This window comes from Girardinichthys multiradiatus, chromosome 3 (genome assembly GCF_021462225.1).
Source record: "Girardinichthys multiradiatus isolate DD_20200921_A chromosome 3, DD_fGirMul_XY1, whole genome shotgun sequence".
Lineage (NCBI taxonomy): Eukaryota > Metazoa > Chordata > Actinopteri > Cyprinodontiformes > Goodeidae > Girardinichthys > Girardinichthys multiradiatus.
Window position 1 is genome coordinate 4,449,865 of NC_061796.1, and position 21,898 is coordinate 4,471,762.

Below are 21,898 nucleotides of genomic sequence, written 5' to 3' on the forward strand. Positions count from 1 at the left end.
AACAGGCTATAAATAGAGACTAGAGACCAAAGGGGGATGCCCTGTCACTTTGTATCAGGCAATTACCTATAATAGAGAGGCATTTCTGACCAATGTGCATCGTCTGCGTTAAAGAACAGAGATGGAAAGAGCATACAAGTACATGAATTTACAAACTCATGCAGGTTCACAGCCTGTTTTTTCATGAATTATTGATGAGTTAAGGAAATATCTGCAGGATGTTCTGTTACACACAAGGAGAACCATTTTCTTGCATTTATTTATCTATCTGTGGGAAAACGGATTTCATGTATATACTTTAAATGACCACGTTGATGTTTTGTGCCTCATGCCTGCGGAGTCTCGTAGCACACATAGCAGTCCCCAGTGGACTCTGAAATGAGGGATGTGATATTGTTTGTTTATAGATGCTATTATAATCGCAGACTTTCTAGGATCATGGGAGAGAAAGATTTTCTTTTGCACAGTGGATGTACTCATTATCTGTCCTCCTTACAATCTTTTATTTGAAAAAGTTACAGCTAAACTAAAAAACAACAACACATCTTTTATATTTTGTCCCATTTCTGTACCACAGTGGACATTAAGCCAGACGGGCTATTGGCTGTGGAGCCCTTGTCCCCTTTGGACCTGCGCACAGACTTGAGGATGCTGGGCCCAGGCTCAGACCCCGGACTTTGGGAGAGGCAGCTCCAGCATGAGCTGCTCCTTATTCAGAAACAGCAACAGATCCAGAAGCAGTTACTGATCAGCGAGTTCCAGAAGCAGCATGAGAAGCTGACCCGTCAGCACCAGGCTCAGCTCCAGGAGCATCTCAAGGTTAGCATCGCACTGAGCAGTTGTATGGAGGTCAGCATTACAACAGAAAGAACAGAATGCAGCACAGCATGACATAGTGCAGATGCAATAAAAAATGTATACCTCAGGACAGCATAAAAGAGTGCAGCAAAAGAGAAACAACTCAGCAGGACTCAAGGTTCTGCGGTACACTATATAAAAATATATTTGGTCGAAATGTTTTTCACTTCAGCAAAATAGAAACAGCAGAAGTTCTCAAAAGCTTATTTATTACTACAATTACTTCGATTAATGCTAATGTGAGTGCTGCTTTTCCAGCTCCAGCAAGAGCTCCAGGCCATGAAGCAGCAGCAGGAACTCGCCGAGAAGGAGCGCCGTCTGGAGCAGCAGCAGCAGCAGCAACAACAGAACCAGCAGGAAAAAGAGCAGGAGAGGCATCGACGTGAACAGCATGTTTCCAGCCTGAGCCTCAGGGGCAAAGAGCGCTCCCGAGAGAGTAAGAGCTTGGCACCGTCATCGTCACAATGCCCCTACTGTCAGAGCTAAACTTTTACAGAACAAAATTAACCGCCCTATGAAAAAGCAAGCTAGAGGTTGAACCTTTTCAATCATCTTTAATGCATATCAGAAAAACAGTATAATAGAGTTTATTAGAATAAATTCATTCTAGTTTATTGTTCCTTTTCAGTTTCTCTACTGGAGCCAGCACATGTCCTGTTATCATCATTAATTCCTGAGATAATAGTGTTAAGGTCATAAGTTACCTTTTTCTAGGATGCTTGATTGGACAGAGGACCTCACTTTACTAGATGCCTCATGTATAATGTCCATTTTAATTTCTTTGTTTATTAAAATAAAGTATTATCAAGTCACAAAATGCTGTCAAATACAACTCTCACCATTAGTAATATTTGGTCCTGCAAATATTTTGGGGTACTATTTTTTCACATTACATATGCAATACCCATGTGAAGGCAAATGCTTATTTATTCCTGGGTAAAATCACTCCTAAACAATATCACTAAGTATTGTAAGAAAGCAGGGCTTGTGTTTAAGACTGCCTCATTAAAATTATTTGATAGTTTCAAGTAAAACACAATTAGAATTAATGACTGGGTTCAAAATGAACCTAATTTGCAATTGCAAGGACTCAGTTCTGTGCAATAAAAAATTTGACAAATTTTATTGCCATTCATGATGAGACTGAGACTGTTAATTTTTGATGTCTCTTGGATAGCTCTTGGACCAAAGATTTCTCAATAGCAAATCAAACTGTCTTAAGTTTCTTGGATTGGCTTTAGGCCCCAGATAAGTAATGATGATGATGATTGCATGGCACATATTCAGCAACTGATGACATCCAGCTTTTCAGTGACCTTTAAAGCTAAAATTTAGAAGAAATGTCTCCCAATAGCGTTAGGTATTACATTTCATTACTGTTTTTACCTTATAGCTAATAATAGATAAGACGGATGACTTTGCCAAGTCAGGTAATTTGAAGCTGTTCTCTGCAACTCTAGCCATCATAAAGGGAACAAACTCTCTGCATCACTTATGCTCCAACATTATTGTGCCCTTTGACCACTTGGGGGAGATCTTCCTACATAAGTGGCCTTCTCTGGAGCATACTTAGTCAAAGGAGTGTTGGGGAAAATGTTCAAACAGTCTTGCTGTTTTAAAGTTATGATGCAGGAAACTTATTTTTGATGAACACACGTGCATCAAGGGTGCAAATCCTGGCAATTACACGTTAGGGTAACCCCAATCCCTTTGGTTCTGTCTTTTGGTCTCACAGGTGCAGTGGCCAGCACAGAAGTGAAGCAGAAACTCCAAGAGTTTCTGTTGAACAAATCTGCAAAGGATCCAGTCACTAACGGAGCCAATCACTCTTTTATGCAACACCCCAAACTGTGGTACACGTAAGTGATTTATGTTGCTTTTTGAAGAGAAGCTCAATGTCATGGCACAAATTTTAGCCTTTTGAAACTCTTCTTCATGTTTTATCAGGTCCTCTCACCACGCATCACTGGACCAAAGCTCTCCACCACTGGGCGGCACATCCCCTACCTGCCAGTACACTCTGCCGTCGCCTATAGAAAGCAAGGACGACTTCCCCTTGAGGAAAACAGGTTTGCTAGTCTACACATGAACACAGCACTGACACAAAAATCTAAATACATTCAGTTCCACAACATGCATGCTTATATAGATACGTCCAGAAATTGTTTCAGAAAAAAAAAAACCATCAATTCAAAAAATGTTTCTTCACTCTATTGAAAGTATAAAATAAAAATAAAAATCTTCCCTGTTGCAGTATGTTTTTGGGCTCAGTGTGGTACACCCTAGTATGTCAAGTTCACATAAACATTAATTGTCATATTTTGATGATTTATTAATGATTGATAACAATGATTTGTATTCTCATAATGCTTACAGTGTCCTCACTCTATCATTTTTGATCCAACTGAGTCCCCAACATGCTGCAACACAAACGATATAAAAATGATGAAGGCCTTTTTTTTGTTGCTTTTGTAACTGCCTAACAAGCATTTATTAATTGACTGTCAGCGGAATCATGCAAACCCAAGAACTACTTCCTGTCTTACTTCAAAATAAGAGTCTTAAACCTAAACACAGAAATGCGTGAATCTCAAAGCACTCGTCTATAATGATAACATAGGCGTATATAACTAAACAAAGTCAAACAGAGACAGCAAGTGGACAGTGTTTGAAATTTTGTGACAAGAGATCATGTTACACCCCTAGTCCCGGTGGGTTCAAAGACTCTTTAAAGCAGTTTTTAATTAAATTGGATAATTTAGGCAGAATTAATCCTCTTGAGTTATGACACTTAAAATGATTCTGAAAATACAAATATAACATTTCCATCAGAAAGCAACTCTGGTTGGTTGGTTTAAAGTTTAAGGGGGATCCTCTGGGGATGGCTGTGCAAATAAGAATAATTCCTTTCTTTCAGTCGCTCTGATTTTTCTCTTCATGGGTGTAAAGGCTTGCTACATGCATGCTCAGTATGAAGGATTGCTGCAAAGACAACGCCAGTGACTGTCCACTGTCTCTACCTGCTCATCCAGGAGGAGTGAATGCTGCAAATCTCTGACTCGATGCAATCTGCTGGGTTTCCTTAGATAGAAAAACTTTTTATCCAATTTGAATAAATAACTGAATCTGATTGCACTGTTCAATGGTTAGGATTAATTGGAATGTATGAACCTGACTTTGTGAAGTGCCTTGAGACGACATGTGTTGTGAATTGGCGCTATATAAATAAACTGAATTGAATTGAATTGAAATGTAAAAGCTTCATAACTTGGCAATGATGTCACCAAATTATATTATGTTCTTCCATCCTCTATATCTCTGCTTATTACACGGGAAAACAATATCATACTTGTTGAGTTAGTGAGCTGCATACCTGTTATTCAGTGTATGTGCACAATTTGGAGTTCAAGCGGAGGAATTATATAGAATAGTTTATTATCAGAATGCAGCAGAAAGGAATCATAGAAAGATAATTACAAACTTTACACGGTGAGTTCTCTTTGATCCTTCCCTATATGTTCACAACAGATGAGTTTCACCTCTAAAATACCTTTAAATGTCCTTTTAAAACTAAATTTGGTAATCACAATCCTTTTTTTCTCATATACAAGAGACTTGTCTAGCTTTAATTTGATTACAGTTGAACTGTAAAAGGAAAATAATTTTTATTTCAATATATAGTAAAAAATCAAAGGTTCTCTGTCTTAACTCCCTGCACTGATAAAACTCTTTTAACTCTGTGGATTCCTGGATCTACATGTGGACATTTCCTGCTCAGGGCCTTCCTCCCCCACTTCCTGTCGATCTTTATTAAAGTCCTCTGGGAGTTTGGCACGCGAGAGGACGCACACAAAGGTGGTTTTTGTTCCTGAGCCATCGGTTGTCACTGATAACTGATTGGCAGGTGTTGCAGACTTAGAGCTGGCACAGACAGGATGAACCCTGACAGGACTGTTTGTTTAAGGAAAGATAGCTCTCTAAAAACAAAGTAGGGGTGACTTGTCAGACTCCGCACTGCTTCGTTGTGCCAGATTGCCAAGCACAATCTTTTGCTGTATGACTTTGAGATTCACAATGAGGTTTACACACAAAATAAAACATTTCAAATCTTAGCAATGACCTTAAAACAGTAAAAATATCTGCATACTTTTCATTGAATATTTACTCAAAGTCATTTTGAATCAAACTGTTTAGTATTAGTAGATATGTTCTGACCTGGTACCCTGCGGGTGCCTTAGATTGCACGATAACCATTTGATCTTTGCTTTGATCTCATCTCTTAAGGGCCCCTTTTATTTATAGCCACATGATCCCTTTAAACGTAAAGTGTTTGTGACGATCTTGTGTTTATCTCATGCAACCAAAAAGCAGTTAGAAGACTTTCACATGATTAACATGTTAACTCTTTATATGTCCTCTTTGTTTCAATTCCTGGAATGAGAATAGACTTGGCTGACAGCTCGTGATAGTCTGTGGTAAGAATAGTTGTGGCTGAGCAGTAAGAGCTGCATCCCCTCAACACACCCCACCCCGTTCCACTCTGATCTTGACCCACTTACCAAAAGTGTGTATTCAGCAGGTGCAGGAAAGGTTTTCCAAAATTGGCCTATAAAGGTAAAACTGTGCATCACAAAGCACAAGATTGCATATATCAAAAATACATATGTATATGTAATAGTTTATATATCATCTTATATGCATAACTGTGTATAGATCGATATGTTTTTAAACTGAGGTGGTAGGGTTCACGTGTTTGTCACAAGATTTAGGTTCATATACCAGTGTAATAGTTTTATAGAGAGGTGTTTTTATGCACTTCTGGATTAAAAAGACTCCTATTCTAAATTAATTCAGTTTAGTTCAATTCAGTGTTTTTAAAACCACTTTTCAAACTGAACCAAAACTCTTACTCGGTTGGCTGGAGCAATACCATCTCTGTTTTGTTATAGAATAAGAGTGATTTTTTTCTTCTTTCCTGTCACGAAGACCAGCCAGCAGGTCCAATTAACTGGTCTGAATAACCTGGCTTCATATTTTTTTTTAAAGCACGGTGTCGTCAGCATTGTAGAGGAAATTACTGTTATATTTCTGAAAGTAAGGATATTAACACTTAACCCAGAAATTAGATATAAAAAACTAATTATTCATGTTTTTGTGTCAACAATTTTATGTAATTTGTTACACAAATTAACAAAATAAACAACTGCTAAACACACATGCATACATATATAAAACTGTACAATTCACACGACCTTGTATAACACCATAGTGAACATAAAGTTCACATAATGTAAATCTATAGTTGATTAGATATTTAGAAGTTAACTAGAAAGCTGTGTTGTGTCTATTTACTATGGCAAATATGTTTAGGTATTTTCTTTATTGGCTACCTTTTTCAAATTATTATCTCATTAAATGAATCTAGTATTGCTAACATCTAGATAAATAAGCAAAGTTAACACACAAAGATAAAGTCTTTCATTTTTAAACTAGCTTGTAGACATAAAGTTGATATACTGTACATAAAAATATGATAAATCTTTCAGCATTCATGCCAGCTAATGTATGAAGTTTTAAATATTTCCTAAAGACATGACTTTCAAAAATACTGGTTTGTACCTTTTTTTTTTTTTTTTTTTAGGATTACCACCTCTTTTTTTAGTTACTAAATCATTCAGGTTTCATGAAACACTGTACACCTGTTTAAATTATGGCAATAATTTAATATTTATTTGATAATTAAATAGTTGTTAAATAAATAGGGGTTTATGTCTGTCAAATTGTGTTTGCAACAAATTGCTGATAACAAGATACTTCCTGATCCAGTTTGAACTGGATTCTTGGCTAAGTTGTTTATGTTTAGACATGAGACTGGTTCATCCGTTTTTGTAGGTCAGACTTAATGGGCTTAGCCAACAAACAAAAACATTCCTCTGAAAATAGGTAAATACTTAACTTATAATTTTAACAGTTTTTCTATCCCAAACATTAGGAAGAACTTGTTTTAATTGTGAGACTGCAACTTTGGTTATTATGCCTATGTCTGTAAAAGTAAAGAGCAGAATTGCTTTTAAACTATTCAGCGTTAGCTTAAAAATTGATGTCAGCAGAATGCTCAGCTGGTGTTCTGCTATACAGAAAACTAGCTTTGCACAGAGCCATCTGCCAGGTCCCTGCTTTAATAAAGAATCGCTCACACAGACAGCAGAGTTACACATCTGATTACCAACTGATAGCTTGACCAATGATGACACAGATTTATTATTGCAACATATAGTAGTGTTGTTTGTGTTAGATGAGGTCTCATTGCAGAAGTGACCCAGGTGTTCAGCAGGCATGCTTTGCTGTAGCCTCCTGTTGCACGCACAATGCACCAAAGTATTTTTATTAGATTATTTCTCCATAGAGACATGTAAGAAAGTGTTTGTTCAAGCACTGCTGTCTGGCATTCCCGTGGCGACCAATTGGGATGCGTAGCTTGGTAGCAGCAGCGTGTAAAAATAGAAAGCAATCAAGGCGGCAGGGCGTGAAGCAAATTCATATGACTCCCAACAGCGTTTTCTCTCCATTTATCTCTGCTGCCTCCTTTCTTCCGCCCTCGTGCTCTCTTTTTTTTTATTATTCTACCTCACACCCACAGGATTAGAGGTCTGTATTGGGAAGAAGGTTCTGCCGCTTTTGACAAAAACCAAAAATAGCAGTGTGCGACCCACTCTCTTCGCCTTGCCCCCCACCATCACGACCGCTCACCTCCTCCACGCAGTGTTGCCACGTCATACTTGCACTTCCCTATGTATAACCGTATGATGTACTAAACCAGAAAGTCCTTTTTAATTATTGATCAGAGTTAAATAATTGAAACAGGTTGCCTATTGTGTAACAGAGAGGTTTACATAACTGTTATACATCTCTGTGCTCTGGATCTCAGTCACAAAAAACAGTTTATCTATTCAGCATGTTTGTTTGAGTATGAAAAAGTAGCTGTGGGACTTCATTTGTGAAGGGTTCCTTGGAAGTCTACTACTCTGGAGAAGTGACCGAATGACTAGACAGGAACATGGCTCACCAGGCGGACACAAATGCTCTCTATTTGATTCATATACTAACACATTCGTGCGACATTTAAAACTTATTTCATGTTTACATTAAACCTGCAATCATTTTTTACACTATTTTACTCATTTAAATATGTGAAACTTGACTATTTTTAGTGATATTACTGTACCTATCAAGAGTTATTGTGGGAAGAAAGATTTTATTTTAAAGGTGAAATGGCTGATATATTTCAGGTTCAAATCATAGCTTTTAATTCTGACTTGAACACCAGTGTCTATCATCAGTGAATACGTTTTTTCATCAACTTCAAGGAATACATGAATGTACTACAGCACTTTTGTTGGTTCTTATGGAACATTGAACATACATTATACAATGCCTTGTAAAAGTATTCCTACCTCTTGAACTTTGTTTTACGTTATTTTAATTTACAGTCAGAAACTTGAATGTATTTTATTACGTTTTGTGTTTTAATAAACCACACATAGCACTCTAATATATGACCTAGAAGGTAGATAAAATTTCTTGTTGAAAAGTATTGTTAGGATGGAGGCCACATGCATTCACTACACCTTTAGTCAATTCTTTGTAGAACTACCTTTTTTTCTACTGTGGTGTTTCTGTATCAACTTTATGTATCTAGAGGCTGAAATATTTGCCCATTCTTCTTTGCAAAATCACTTAAAGCAGCCACAATAAATCAAAGAGCATTTGTGAACTTCCATTTTCCAGTCTTGCCACAGATTCCTAATTAGATTTACATCTGATCCTTCACTGGCACATTCTGACACATGAATTCTGATCTAACACACTGCATTACAGCTCTGATTGTTTGTTCAGGGTCATTGTCCTTCTGGAAGGTGAAGCTCTGCCATGATCTCAAGTATTTTGCAGCCCCGGTTTTCTTTCAGGGTTTTCCTGTATTTAGCTCCCCCTTATTCCCATCGGCTCTGACAAACTTCTCTGCCAGCACCATGTTTCCACCAGGATTGGATGATGTGCCTTGTTAGTTTTTTGTAACACATGATTTTGCATGTAGGCCCAGAAAGTACAGTTTTAGTTTTATTTGATTAGAGCACCTCCTTCTACATGTTTCTGTGTTGCATACATGGCTTGTAGCAGACTTTAAACTGGAGTCCTGTGGTGTGGAGCTCTACATCTCCTCTCACCATGGACTGCTTCAATATTTCAATTAACGACCCCCTTCTTTTTCTATTGTCTTATGTCGTAACCCTTCTTTAAACTTCTCCATAACTTTATACCGGAACTGTCTGTTCTGTTTCTTGGTCTTCTTATACTGAGGTGAAATTACAAGTGGGCTTCCTTTACTTTTAAAGACAATTGGTTGCACTTGATTTTATTTAGGGGTATCAGAGTAAAGGCACCTGATTATAATTGCATGCCAGACAGATTTTTGTTCGTCTGTCACATAAAATCACAATCAATACATATTCACATTTGTGGTAATAATGTGAGAAAATGTAAAAAAAAAAAAAAAAAAACTTCAAGGGGTATGAATACTTTTGCGAAGCACTACACGCATCAGTTTCAATTCTGTTGAAGATTTAGACAAAGTCTCATCAGATGTAACTTTTGTTGATTTTAAATTGATGGTTAATAACCATCTGCTTTATGTGACAGGGCCATAAAAGGCAGTTTGGACTGAATATCCACTAAATGAAATTCAACCCTGGTTAAATGGAGGTTTTAAAATAATTAAATTATCCAGAGTGTGACAACATGCCAATATTTACTCAAGTTTGTTAAGCCCATCATTAAAACCAGATGGAAACTCTTAAACCAGTGCGTCTATTGAGACAGGTATTGCATTGTGATGGGTCAACACAGTGTGTTCGGACTCGATGCCTTTGGTCCTACCTCTGGTTTGCATTAGGGTGACGGGGAATGTGGAGGAAGCCTGAAACATCTGCCATGTTTTTGTGTTAGTTTAACTGTTGCTACTGTATCAGGCTGTGGTCACCAGGGCGGCAGGTAGCAGACTCTTTCACTTTGAGCCTGTGTGTTGCTCAACCTAATTTAGTCCAGATGATGTGGAAATGGGTCCAATCCTGACTCATTTAAAATGGAGCTGAAAACTGAAATCGTAACATGTCAAAACATGGTAGCTTTGCCTTTATTTCTCTTTTTGTTCCTAATTTATAACTGTGGGGTTGTGAAGGATTGTACAGTCTGACGCTGACATAATACAGTGAAACAATCATGTTTCACTGCATGGTTGGATTTTCTTTACTGAGTTGTGTGATCTAAATCTTATATAGAAGGCCTGTCGTTTATCATGCAGCATCTGAGCCGAACCTGAAGGTACGATCCAGGCTGAAGCAGAAGGTGGCAGAGAGGAGAAGCAGTCCAATGCTGAAGAGAAGAGACGGAAACATAATTACTCCTTACAAGAAGAGGGCTTTAGAGCTTATGGGTATGCCTCACTCTGACACTGAGCAGTAAATAAACAAATGTGCTTTTTCCCTTTTACTTCAAATGTGTTAGTTTAATGGTAATTTAGTTGTTTTTATGTAGTTGTTTTGATGTTTGAGCACTTTGAGAGTGTGACGATGCAAACTATTCGCCTTCTTGATGTCTCAGATTCAGCGCCAACTAACAGTGCCCCTGGATCTGGTCCCAGCTCTCCTGTAGGGGCCTCCAGTGCCTTGGGGGCTGAAAACGGACCCTCCTCTCTGCCTACAACAACAAAAACTGAGGTAAGCATATAAATCGTAAGCACAAGGATTGGTTAATTATTTTGAACATGGCATAAAACGTAAAGTTATTGCAACCATAAAAGCAAACAGTTGCCCTCTGCTTGTAATACTCCATGCTGACATTAAAGAGGCACAACTCAACCCACATGCCTCATTTTTCCCTGTTTACCTTCATAAATTCAATACTGCTTATAAAATGAAATGCTAGCAGTTGCAGCTGCAGAAACGTAAATGCAGTCCTGACCACATTTATAGGCACCAGTGTTAAAGATGTGTAAATAGCATTAAAATAAACATTTAGTGCAGTAGCAAAACTTCACTCTGAAATTATGGAAAAAAAGACAACATTTTGTTTGAATACCTTTTATTCAGTGAAGAAAAAAATCCATGTTGAAACAATTGTTTTTAACAATGTCAGCGGCAGCCCAATTATTGGCCTCCTGCTGTTAACACTTCATACAACCTCCTTTTGCCTTTAGGACAGCACTTGGTCTCCGTCCTACAACATTTAACAAGGTTGAAGCATACTGACAGATGGACCTTTGACAATTCCTCATTTTGCAATCTCTTTAGATCATGCATAGTCCTGGATCCACCCTTGGTTTCTCTTTTCTTCATGTCACCCCACAGGGGTTCTATATCATTAAGGTCTGAGGGCCGAGATGAGCATGGAAGACCACTGATTTTGTGTTTGGGGAACCATTTCAGTGTTGATTTGGCCGTATGTTTTGGATCATTCTCCTATTAAAAGAGCTAAGACAACCCATTTTCCATTTTCTGGCCACCTAACTTCTATTTAAAATATCTTGATATTTCAAAGAGTCCATGATATTATACCCCCTGACAACGGTCCCATAACCTTTGGAAGAGAAACAGGCTCATAGCATACCAAACTGTGGACATGAGGTGCTTTTCCACACATTTACCCTTTGTTTCATGTCAAACTAACCCGGAGTGTGTTTTTTTACAAAGTTTGTTTAGTCTGATCTGAGCAAAGCATATACTTCCAGACTACTTGTTAAAGCCTTTGGCAAATTGCTTGTTTGTGTTTGTGATGGTAGGACAGACAAGTCTTTTTTTCTGGCATCACTACAAACTTTAGCATGAAGATAATGGCCAATAAATGTGACTGGCATTGAATTTTATGACTTAGTCCTTCTTCTTTGTGAAATAAAAACCCTTGCTTGGCTACAGGGGTCTCTTTGGCTTTTCACAGGGTTTCTGTTAGTGTCCAGACTGCATTTCTGTAAGTTGCTCTGATTCATGGCTAAACTACGGACCAGAACTTGCCTTAGACTGAGCTCACAATACTGGCCGTTATAATATGTGGCAGATATGACACATCTCCAAGCAATCCTAACAGAGCAGCTGTGTTTGCCTTCACATTGCTGTTTACTCTCCCAGGGACCTCCAGTGACACAGAAAAGGGAGAGACGCCATGACAGACACCGAGCTGAAGGTTGGGGCTTGGGGAGACAGGCATACTGGGGATTTTAATTGATATCCCAGGCGCTGGTAGCCAAAAAGACACCCACATGCTAACAACATAAATACGCAGGATTGCTATTGTATTGACCAGGGTTGTGGCTCTCATGAAAGTCATTGGTGGACTTCGGGGCTCCTTGTGGACCCCATGCCTGTTGCAAAAGCAAGGAGTGTTTGTGCAACGTTACATTAGGTATCCTTTTTCAGAGGGAAAGGGTCTCTCGGGTCAAATATGGGCCGGATATCCACATGCAGGTCACTGAGCACTGGCAGGGGTTGGGAGGATAAACATGGCTGTTCCAAAACCACATGCTGGTCCGCTGCTCTGCTGGGTACAGGAAGTATGCCCCAGTGCTGATGTTCTCTCAGAGAGTAACCTGAAGGTGGGGACTGGGGAGCAGACATAAGCCACCAGGGAGCTGAAAAACTGAATACTCAACTTTAGGTTTAGAGACCTGCGGAGGCTTTAAATTGTGTCCACACTGGCTTTGTTCTGTGGTGGCCTAAAGACCTTTACTCCCATCAAAATAACTCTTACCTTTTTTCATTCTGCAGAAAAGTGGACATTCCCTTGTCATAGTGCATTTATATTCATGCCACTTACGTTTCTTTTTAAAACTGCCTTCAGTACAATCTTTAGATCTGTCTATCCACTTAAGTCTGTCTCTCTTGCTTTGTTCTCCCTGTTTGATGTAGAGGTGGCCTTCCCAGCCAAGATTATTCCGACCCGAGGGCCCCGTGTCCATGCTGAGCTTGTACACATCTCCATCCTTACCCAACATCTCCTTGGGGCTCTCCACTGCATCCACACCAATTAGTGTGAGTACAAATATTGCAGACCTTCCTACATTATATTTCACTATGTTTAACGCTTTGGCCATTTTGTGGATGTGAGGGTTTCATCTCAGTGTGGGAGCTGCAAAACCTGCCATCAGTGGCTTTCTGGACTCTCTTTATGACCGCAGGTCACTGACCTGTGGCCCCAAATGATTTTATTGGGCTTAGATAAATATTGTGCTGCAGTGTCTTGTGTCAGGCCTGCTCTTATCCTCCCCTGTTACCTCATTAATCACAGCTTTTAAAAAGCCCCACCTCTCTCAAGTGCAACTCCTGATAACATGACACGTGATATATCATCCTTTGCTTAGTGGCACATTCCACAAAATATTTAAAGCTAAACACCAATGTTAGACACTGATTTTCATTGTTGCCTTCAATTTTAATGAATAGAAATATTTTATTTTATTTTATTTTTTAGAAAAGTTGAATTTAGAAAAAAGTAGTTTTGTACTGGTAACTTTACTTACCATTATTCTCTGCTTATAGGCTGCTTTGGGGTTAAAAGACAGATCGACAGAAATCAAACATGGTTTGCCCGGGCACCTGCTGGGCCCTGTGCCACTTCAAACAGCCCTGGAGTCAAAGGTGAGCCCCAGTCACCAGGCTCTGCTCCAACACCTCCTCCAGAAGGAACAAATCAGGCAGCAGAAGATCATCTCTTCTGGTAAGGCTGTTACCTTGGTTTAGTGAGCATCAAGCCTCTTTACACCTTGGTGACATTGCATGTTGTTGTTTGTATATATGCCACTGGTGCATCTTAATAAATTAGGTTATCATTGAAAATTCAAAGTGAAACTAATATTTAAATTCTTCACACACAGATTGATGTTTAAAACTTTAACTAATCTTGATGTTTAGAGCTTAAAGTCAATGGTACCCCAGAATAAAGTCAGTCAGTCATTTTCTACCGCTTATTCCATAGTGGGTCGTGGGGGAGCTGGTGCCTATCTCCAGCGGTCTATGGGCGGGAGGCGGGGTACACCCTGGACAGGTCGCCAGTCCATCGCAGGGCAACACACAAACAACCATGCACACACTCATTCATACACCTAAGGGCAATTTAGAGTGACCAATTAACCTAACAGGCATGTCTTTGGACTGTGGGAGGAAGCCGGAGTACCCGGTGAGAACCCACGCATGCACGGGGAGAACATGCAAACTCCATGCAGAAAGACCCCAGGCTGGGAATCTAACCCAGGACCTTCTTGCTGCAAGGCAACAGTGCTACCAACTGCGTCACCATGCAGCCCCTCAGAATAAAGTTTCTCAGAAAATTTTAATAATAAATAAGACCAAAAAAAAACATGTTTTTTAAATATAGAAATGCCAGCCTACTGAAAACTTTCCTTGTTCTGTACAGCATATGCTCTCAATACTCGATCGGGGCTCTTTTTGGATGAATTACTGGATTAATGCAGTGTGGCATGGAGACGATTAACATGTGGCTCTGCTGAGGTGTTATGGAAGCCCAGGTTTCTTTAATACCGGCCCTCAGCAGAACGGGTATGCTTCAAGGCACACCACAGTCATACTGGATATGTCTGTCTGTGGTGTACCTTGAAGCTCTAAATCCAGCTGCAGTCAGAAGGAGCTTTAATACATGATCCTCTCAAGGCAGCAGTTATCCATGTTGCTCGTTTCTACCACACTTTTTCCTTCCACACAACTTTCCATCAATGTTCTTTGAAACCACACTCTGAACAGCCAACTTCTTTAGCAATGATCTTTCGTGGCTGAACCTTCCTGTGGATGGTGTCTGCAAGTCATGATAGTGTACCACATAACATCTCTGTAATAAAAAAAAGTTTCTTTATTTGATTAAATGTAATGTTCTTATTTTCTGAGAAACGGAATTTTGTTTTTTTTATTGGTGGTAATTTTACTTTTATTGAGATGCACCTGTATTTACAACATGATTTTAGGAAAATGTTGCTAAGGTGTTTGTCTTCTCTGGCAAGGTCAAGGCTCCATGTCCTCCCACACCCAGTCCCCACTGGCCATGAAAGATCGCCCCCCCAGCAGTCGCCCTAAGCTACCAAAACACAGACCTCTGAACAGAACCCAATCGGCGCCTCTGCCTCAGAACACACTGGCCCAACTCGTCATTCAGCAGCAGCACCAGCATTTTCTGGAGAAACGGAAACAGTACCAGCAGCAGGTCCACATAAATAAGGTAAAACATCAAGATTCATGAGTCTCACAGTGCTTCTCCCAACGTTCAGTGCTCTGTTTTTGAATATCATGAGGTTGTGGTTTATTGTAGAAGGTTTGACTTAATTGCTTTAAGGACACAAGTGTGGTTCTCTTTTTAGGCTTTTAGGCTGAGAGTCTTTTCAGCTCCACGTTGCAGACCTTGCTCATGGTCTATTCTACTCCGAAATTCTGTTGTTATTTTTGCAAACCAAAGAACTACTGCCTGACTTCAAATGAGGAAGAAATCCTTCCTCTGCAATAATTCTGTTATTGTAGCTCATGGCATCTGTTGTACTCACATGCTAACGCTGTGAAATTTAATTCATCTTAGTTCCCATGAAAAAAAAGCCCAGAATGCATTTTGTTCCTCTGTGGCAATATTAGTGTTTCTGTGAGTTGGCCGTAGTGACCTGGCTTTGGACAGACTGTCATTATTCTGGTGAGAGGTGGCCGAAGGCGTGAAAGGAAGCATTGTGTAAGCTCACACGTTGATGAGTCCCAGTGTTGGGCCCTGACAGAGCCATGAGACCCACTGAGGAACTCATACCTAAAAATAATAAAAAGCACTCACTGAGCAGCACAATAAGAGATTTTAAATGTCTCTGTTTCTTTGTGCATTGAAAACACTATTAGGTGTGAATTCAAAATTCTGTGAAGGTGACTCATTTGAAAATAATGGCAAAAGCGTCTTTGGAACCATGTCAGCGGGGCTGGCTCTGATCACTCAGGCCAATGAGATTGCAAGTAAATCCTCTTTAAGTGGAGGTTATAAATGGCCACTAATCATGGATGAGCCCTTAGTGTTTATTGAGAGGCAGCTTTGAAACATTGCCCTAATTAATTTCCGAGCAGTGGCTTTTCTACGGTTGTTTTTAAACATCCCTCAATTCCTTCTATTTTTCCGACGGTAGCAACAGAGGTGGTGGAGTGGGGGGCTGTAATGGAAATTTACAGGAGCTTAAGGATTTTAGGAAGAGTTGTGAATGGTTTTTATTAATGCAATGCTAAAGAGGCTAATTATTATTGATGAAAGGGCATTTATAAAAGGCCTAGATTCTGTAGATAGTAATGTTGTTTGTTACCAGCTGACAGGAAGAACTCAACCTGGTTTTGGAGCCCTCCTGTGGGAAAATAGTCTCAGAATAGCTCCAAAACTGATAAAGACAATATGTTATTTCAATAGATTTTGTATATTTATATAGCACCAATTAACAACAAATGTCTTCCAAAGGGCACTTTACAAGACGACAAGATCCAAATTATGTAGAGAAATTTGTAATCAGATCAATCTTACAAATACAAATTCATTTACATGCATTCCTAAGTGATCCTAGTTATAATACAACACAGCCATATTCATGAGAAAAATAAAGAAGCATGGCATCAAAGTATATCTCTGCCCGGAGTTTTTTTTTTTTTAATCAACCAACGTTTCTAACTTCTACTTTCTACTTATACTATTTTGCCAAAAGTATTTGTCTGTCTACTTTTACATGTACATTAACTTTGATTACTTCCTATCCCGAATCTTCAAGGTCCAATTTGTTGATGGACCCACCGTTGTCAGCAATAGCAACTTTAACTATTCATCAAAAATCTTCCACAAGGTTTAGGAGCGTGTTCATAGTTACATGAGAAAACCAGCATTGCAGCCTCTGCTCTGATTCATCCTAAAGTTTCAAGAAGGTAGCAGCCAGGACTCTGTGCAGGCCAGCCAAGTTTCTCCACACCAAACTTTATACACCTGCAGCCATGGAAGTGATTGGAACAGCAGAATTCCTTGATTCGGTGGTAAGACCCAATACTTTTGGCAATATAGTGTATAATTCATAATTTAATCTCTGAAACTGAAATCTCTCCCTATTATTATCTAAGGATTTAAATCCTTGCATACCTATGCAACTCAAACAATAGCTCATTTTCATAAGGAATAATATGTTAAATCCTCTGATTCTTACACATTAAAAAAAATTGAGAGCAATGGCTCCAGCTATTGTGAAATCTAACCCTTCATATAAAAAAAAGCATAACTCATCTCAATCTAACCTTTTTATTCTGATAAGTTCTTACTAGGCTATGGGCTGATGCTAATCTACATTTCTACACCAGTCAACATCACTAAAGTTTGGTAACTCTCAGGCACAAAGCTAGTATATTTACCATTTGGGTCACCAGACCCATTTTACTGGAACAGAACGTCGTTTATTAATTAGGTCCCCTCTGAAAGCAGTTGATTGGACCAGGTTGTCTTTAAGCCTGTCAGAGTAAAAGAGGCTAAATACAAATGCAAGCCACACTTTTCATGTTTAGGTGAAAGGAAAAGAAAACCATGTCTCAACTTCTGTCCTCATATAAAAGTTTGTGGTTATAATATGACCACATCTGGTTCTGTGGGTATAAATGCTTGTACAGTGAACTGTATCTTAGGCTAGTGTTTTATGTGTTTACAAAGTCTGTAAGAGACTGGATTTTGTTTTCATTTACATATAGAGCTGCTTTCAAAGGTGCCTTTATCTGTATGTGTATGGATGCAGGAAGTCCACATTAACAATGAGCCAATGTGTTTTGCAGCTGTTGTCCAAGTCCATTGAGCAGTTACGTCAGCCCAGCACACACCTGCAGGAATCAGAGGAGGAACAGGAGGAGCAGCAGTCCAAGGAGGAGACAGAGAGCATGCAGGAGGACAGGCTGCCCCCTGGAGGAGTCATTCGGAAGCACACGCTGAGCAGCAGCAGCAGTGGCAGCTCGAGCATCGAGCTCCCAGATGCTCACTGTGGGGTCATCAAGGTCAAAGAGGAGCCGGCTGATAGCGAGGATGAGGCTTTGACCGATCGGCGCCTAGAGTCCGAACAGAGCATCTATCTCCACCAGGTCAAAGGGAGACTGGTGATAAGAGCCATGATCTGAGGGAAGGGATGAGGATGAGATCACCCACTCACAACAATCACAAACATCAACACACACACACGCATGCACACACGTCAGACGTTGCACAGTAGACCAGCTCTGTCTCAACATATGACCTCTTCTTAATCAGCTGCAGCCTCAGTCATCCTTTACTGTTAAGACTCTCTGTTTTTGGTCTTTGTGTTGTGATTTCTGTAAAATATGTAAGTTTTCTCTGTTGTACATATGAATGCAATTTAGATCTTTCTTTTTAAAAGCCGCTTTGGTCACCTGGAGTCTGCTGAACTGACAAACCTGTATGTACATATACTGTGCATTTAGCATAAAAGATGATTTGTAGAGGGAAGCATTAGCAGGTGTACAGCTCCAATGACCCTTCGTACCTTCCCATTCTGTACATTTTTCCATAAAATATACAAATATTATCAGTCTTTGGTCTTTGTTCTGAAAACTTTTTTTTAAAAATGAAAATCTGACAACGTTCTCTGTTCAGTGTTCTCACGGCAGAAATGCAGAATATCTGTCTTAGAGAGAATGAACACTTAAATCCTAACAGGGCAAAAGCTTATATTGCAGTTCGAAGGATGAAGCACTAAATCCATGCTTGGGTGTACAGGCATCTCCTTAACACACCCCTGTTCTCCATCCCTTCCTCTCTTGGAGCGATCCTAGAGCCAGGGCCCTGCATTAGGTTGAGTTCTGCTCCTTTTCTCCTTTCCCTCCTCCTCCTCTCTGGGTCCAAAATCAAAGCTTAACGGAGTTCCTGCCCAGCTTTCAGCAGAGGAGTCAGACAGGGAAAAAGGGAGAAAGAGAGAGGGTCGGGCAGGAAATGCCTTCAAGAAGCCAGGAATTGATTCATGTGTGCAGGAATGCTGAGAGAGGAGGACCTAGTGTCGGAGGAGTCCAAGGGGCCAGGCTCGAGAATTGATTTACTGTCAAGACGAATTACAAAGTGAGTGGGGATATAGTTAAGGGACTCCTTTTTTTAAGGGAATCGCTTCCTTCATATTCCCCTGTGGCATGCTTACCTCAACACACAGAGTTGATGTTACTTAAAAAAAAGCACCTAGACAGGACCTTTTATTTTATTTTCCCCAGAAAATTCCCATTGCAACATGTATAGTGCGTCTTAAAGTGATCTGTCCAATGTAATGCATAGTCATAATTTTCCTGTTTTGTTAGTTGTACTGTCAACTAAATGTAAAAAAAGAAAAAATCCAACTGTGAGTTTCCGTGTTTGGATTCATGTGAAAAATCAAAACTGTCCGTCTTATGCTGTACAGTCAGATTGTCCGGTTTTAATGTTTTTAGTGTAAGTAAACACAATCAGAACAATGCGAGTCTTGTTCTCCTGCTCTTTTGATTTGGTTATAATGAGAACCCCCCTTTGCTGCCAGTGAGTGAGTGAGTGGGTGGTTGGTTGAACGGAGGTAAAGAGAGGGGGTTCTGTGGTCTGTTCATAGCAGTTTGCATTTTTCTTCCTCTTTGTTGCCTTGCGTGATAAACCTTTTCTAAAAAAATAAAGTTAAATTACCTCTGAGGTTCTTGCATCTTTGATTATTTTGACTTATGATGGTATATGAAGGAAAAAAAAGCAAGCAAACAATCTCTTAACGAGTTTTCTTTAAAAAAAGATCCAAAGTGGCATTCGGGATGAATTTGAATAAACAGCTCAGATGGACTGTTTGAATCATCGTATCAACTTGCTTTTCCCACAATAGCTTCTATGACCCAGCTGTTTATTTTCAGGAGGATCTATATGTGACCCTTCAGAGGGAGCTTAAGGGGTTTTAAAACATTTCTTTTGATGTGAATGGGCGAGGCTTCATGTGAAAGCATAGGAGCAATGCAGATAAGGTGAGCTGCGATCGCATGATATATGACTGCGTGAATACTTTCAAACCAAGCTCAAGCAATTTCACAGTGAGCTTAGTTTGTGAAGCCGGTGAAGTTCAATCAATCTCCAGTGTTACTTACGCAAAGCTCAACTCTGGACATATTTAATGATAATACTTAAAAGTTTAAAGGTCTGTGCCTGATCAGGTCCAGTTGTTAAGGTTTTAATGCTAAATGCAACATATATCCAAAAATGGTCAACTGATCTCGAAAACATTTTCCCCAAGAGAACCCAAACGTTTTCACAAAGGTGTAGAGTTACCTCACATTAGGAAGTATTTCACTTGAATTAGACACTGACTTTTTCTTAAGTAGGTTTCATCTGTCTTGGGCTTCAGGCTCTCATGATTTTTAAATGAGCTGTTACAAAGGCAGAGAAAAAATAACGAAGCCCGAATCCATCTGCACTGCCCCTCCCCAGCTGCCCGCGGAGCCAGTTGTAAAAGCAAACAAGCATTTTTTAAAAGGTGTAAGGAAGTAACAAAGACTCCAGCCAACTTACTTGCTTCCAATTCTTGGGGAGATCTGAGTTTTATCACCTACAGAGCCATAAAAGAAATGATTATTTTCATGCGGTGTTCACACACATGCAAAAATACAGAATGGGTGGTGGTGGGAAGAGAAAAAAACATATTCTTCATCTGAAAACGTTTGTCTTTAAAAAAAAAGTGTCGGGAATAAATATTCTTCATGTTACAACTGAAACCAGATATTTACTTTTACTTCATTATCTGACATTAAATTCAGACTTTCATGTTTTAAATTATTTAGGATGACCAAACATTTATTTTGTTAGCTAAATGCCAGGATAATGAGAAATATTTTTTAGAGAATTTTCTAATTACATTCTCAAAAGTCAGAAGTTAACATATAAAAATGATGTCTTAACCATGTGGGAAAGCCCAGGGGAGGATATCATGGCTTTGTAAGCTCCTGATAGGATCATTCACAACACTTGAGCCAAAAATAGGAACACCTGTGGATGTATTTTAAAGCAACAACTCCAACACACTGCTTCCTTGTACAGCATAATGGGAAAATCTTAAGAAATCAGGCAAGATACCAGGAAGAGAATTAAAGACCTCCAACTGTGGGGTTCATCCTTGGGTACTATTTCCAGATTTCTGAAGGTGCCACATTCATCTATTATATGGGTGTAAAAAGCACAGGAATAATCTGCATCCTGGATATGAACATCTTTTGATGCAAAATGTGTGTTTCAACCTCCCTCCGAAAAAAGCAAAAGACCTTCTGAAGATGCTAGCTGAAGCTGCGAAGAGACTTTCATTATTCCGAGGGAAACAAACCCTGTACTGAAAGGCCACTCAGCAAGGAAGAAGCCAACGTAAAAGATCATATTACAGTTTGTAAATGCATATCCTGTGGTCTGATGAAACACAATTTAAGGTGTTTGCTCTTGACAATCAAATGCACATGTGGATGGGAATCAGTATAGGAGTTGTAGCTTAAATCTGTGTGGGCGAGTTGCTGAAAGTGGAATTTGTGCACTTCACAAATTAGATGGCATCATCAGGAAAGAACATCATGCAAAAATAGTGAAGCATCATTTCCAGACTTTAGCCAGTTAAGGCCCAAGTTCTCCAAATGTAAAAATAACTCAGCATTCTGCCACATTACTTAAAAAGTGACTTAAAGACAACAAAATCAATTTTTTGGAGCAAGCCTCGATCTTAGCTCCATAGAAAGTTGGTGGGCACAACTGAAAAGGTGTGTGTGAGCAAGGTGGCCTACAAACGTGACTCAGTTACACCAGATCTGTCGGAAAGAATGGACCAAATTTCTAGAAATTTAGCAAATGGAAATAATGTTGTTGGTTGTTGAACTAAAACACAAAGTGTTTTGCCTGATTTAATGTCAGACATTAAGAAAAAAAGATTATCTGTCTTTCTTGGCCATACCTGTAAATTCAACATAGTTTTTAATTC

At 39.4% G+C, this 21,898-nt stretch overlaps 1 protein-coding gene across 6 annotated transcripts in view; it reads left to right on the forward strand.

Annotated features, from left to right (window-relative positions):
* The window catches only part of hdac9b (histone deacetylase 9b), a 46,247-nt gene extending 26,651 nt beyond the window's left edge, over positions 1 to 19,596 (forward strand). For 4 of the 6 annotated variants that reach the window (XM_047360677.1, XM_047360678.1, XM_047360674.1 and 1 more), the window contains 10 exons: positions 578 to 819; positions 1,117 to 1,294; positions 2,585 to 2,717; positions 2,806 to 2,927; positions 10,217 to 10,348; positions 10,516 to 10,631; positions 12,813 to 12,935; positions 13,443 to 13,620; positions 14,915 to 15,129; positions 17,721 to 19,596. In XM_047360677.1, the coding sequence (XP_047216633.1) occupies positions 649 to 819; positions 1,117 to 1,294; positions 2,585 to 2,717; positions 2,806 to 2,927; positions 10,217 to 10,348; positions 10,516 to 10,631; positions 12,813 to 12,935; positions 13,443 to 13,620; positions 14,915 to 15,129; positions 17,721 to 18,056 (1,704 nt within the window). In that variant the 5' untranslated portion in view covers positions 578 to 648 and the 3' untranslated portion in view covers positions 18,057 to 19,596. Of the gene's footprint in view, positions 1 to 577; positions 820 to 1,116; positions 1,295 to 2,584; positions 2,718 to 2,805; positions 2,928 to 10,216; positions 10,349 to 10,515; positions 10,632 to 12,812; positions 12,936 to 13,442; positions 13,621 to 14,914; positions 15,130 to 16,825; positions 16,941 to 17,720 lie in introns of all 6 variants that reach the window. The other 2 variants (XM_047360680.1, XM_047360675.1) reach the window with 2 other exon arrangements.
* The last annotated feature ends 2,302 nt before the right edge of the window (positions 19,597 to 21,898 follow it).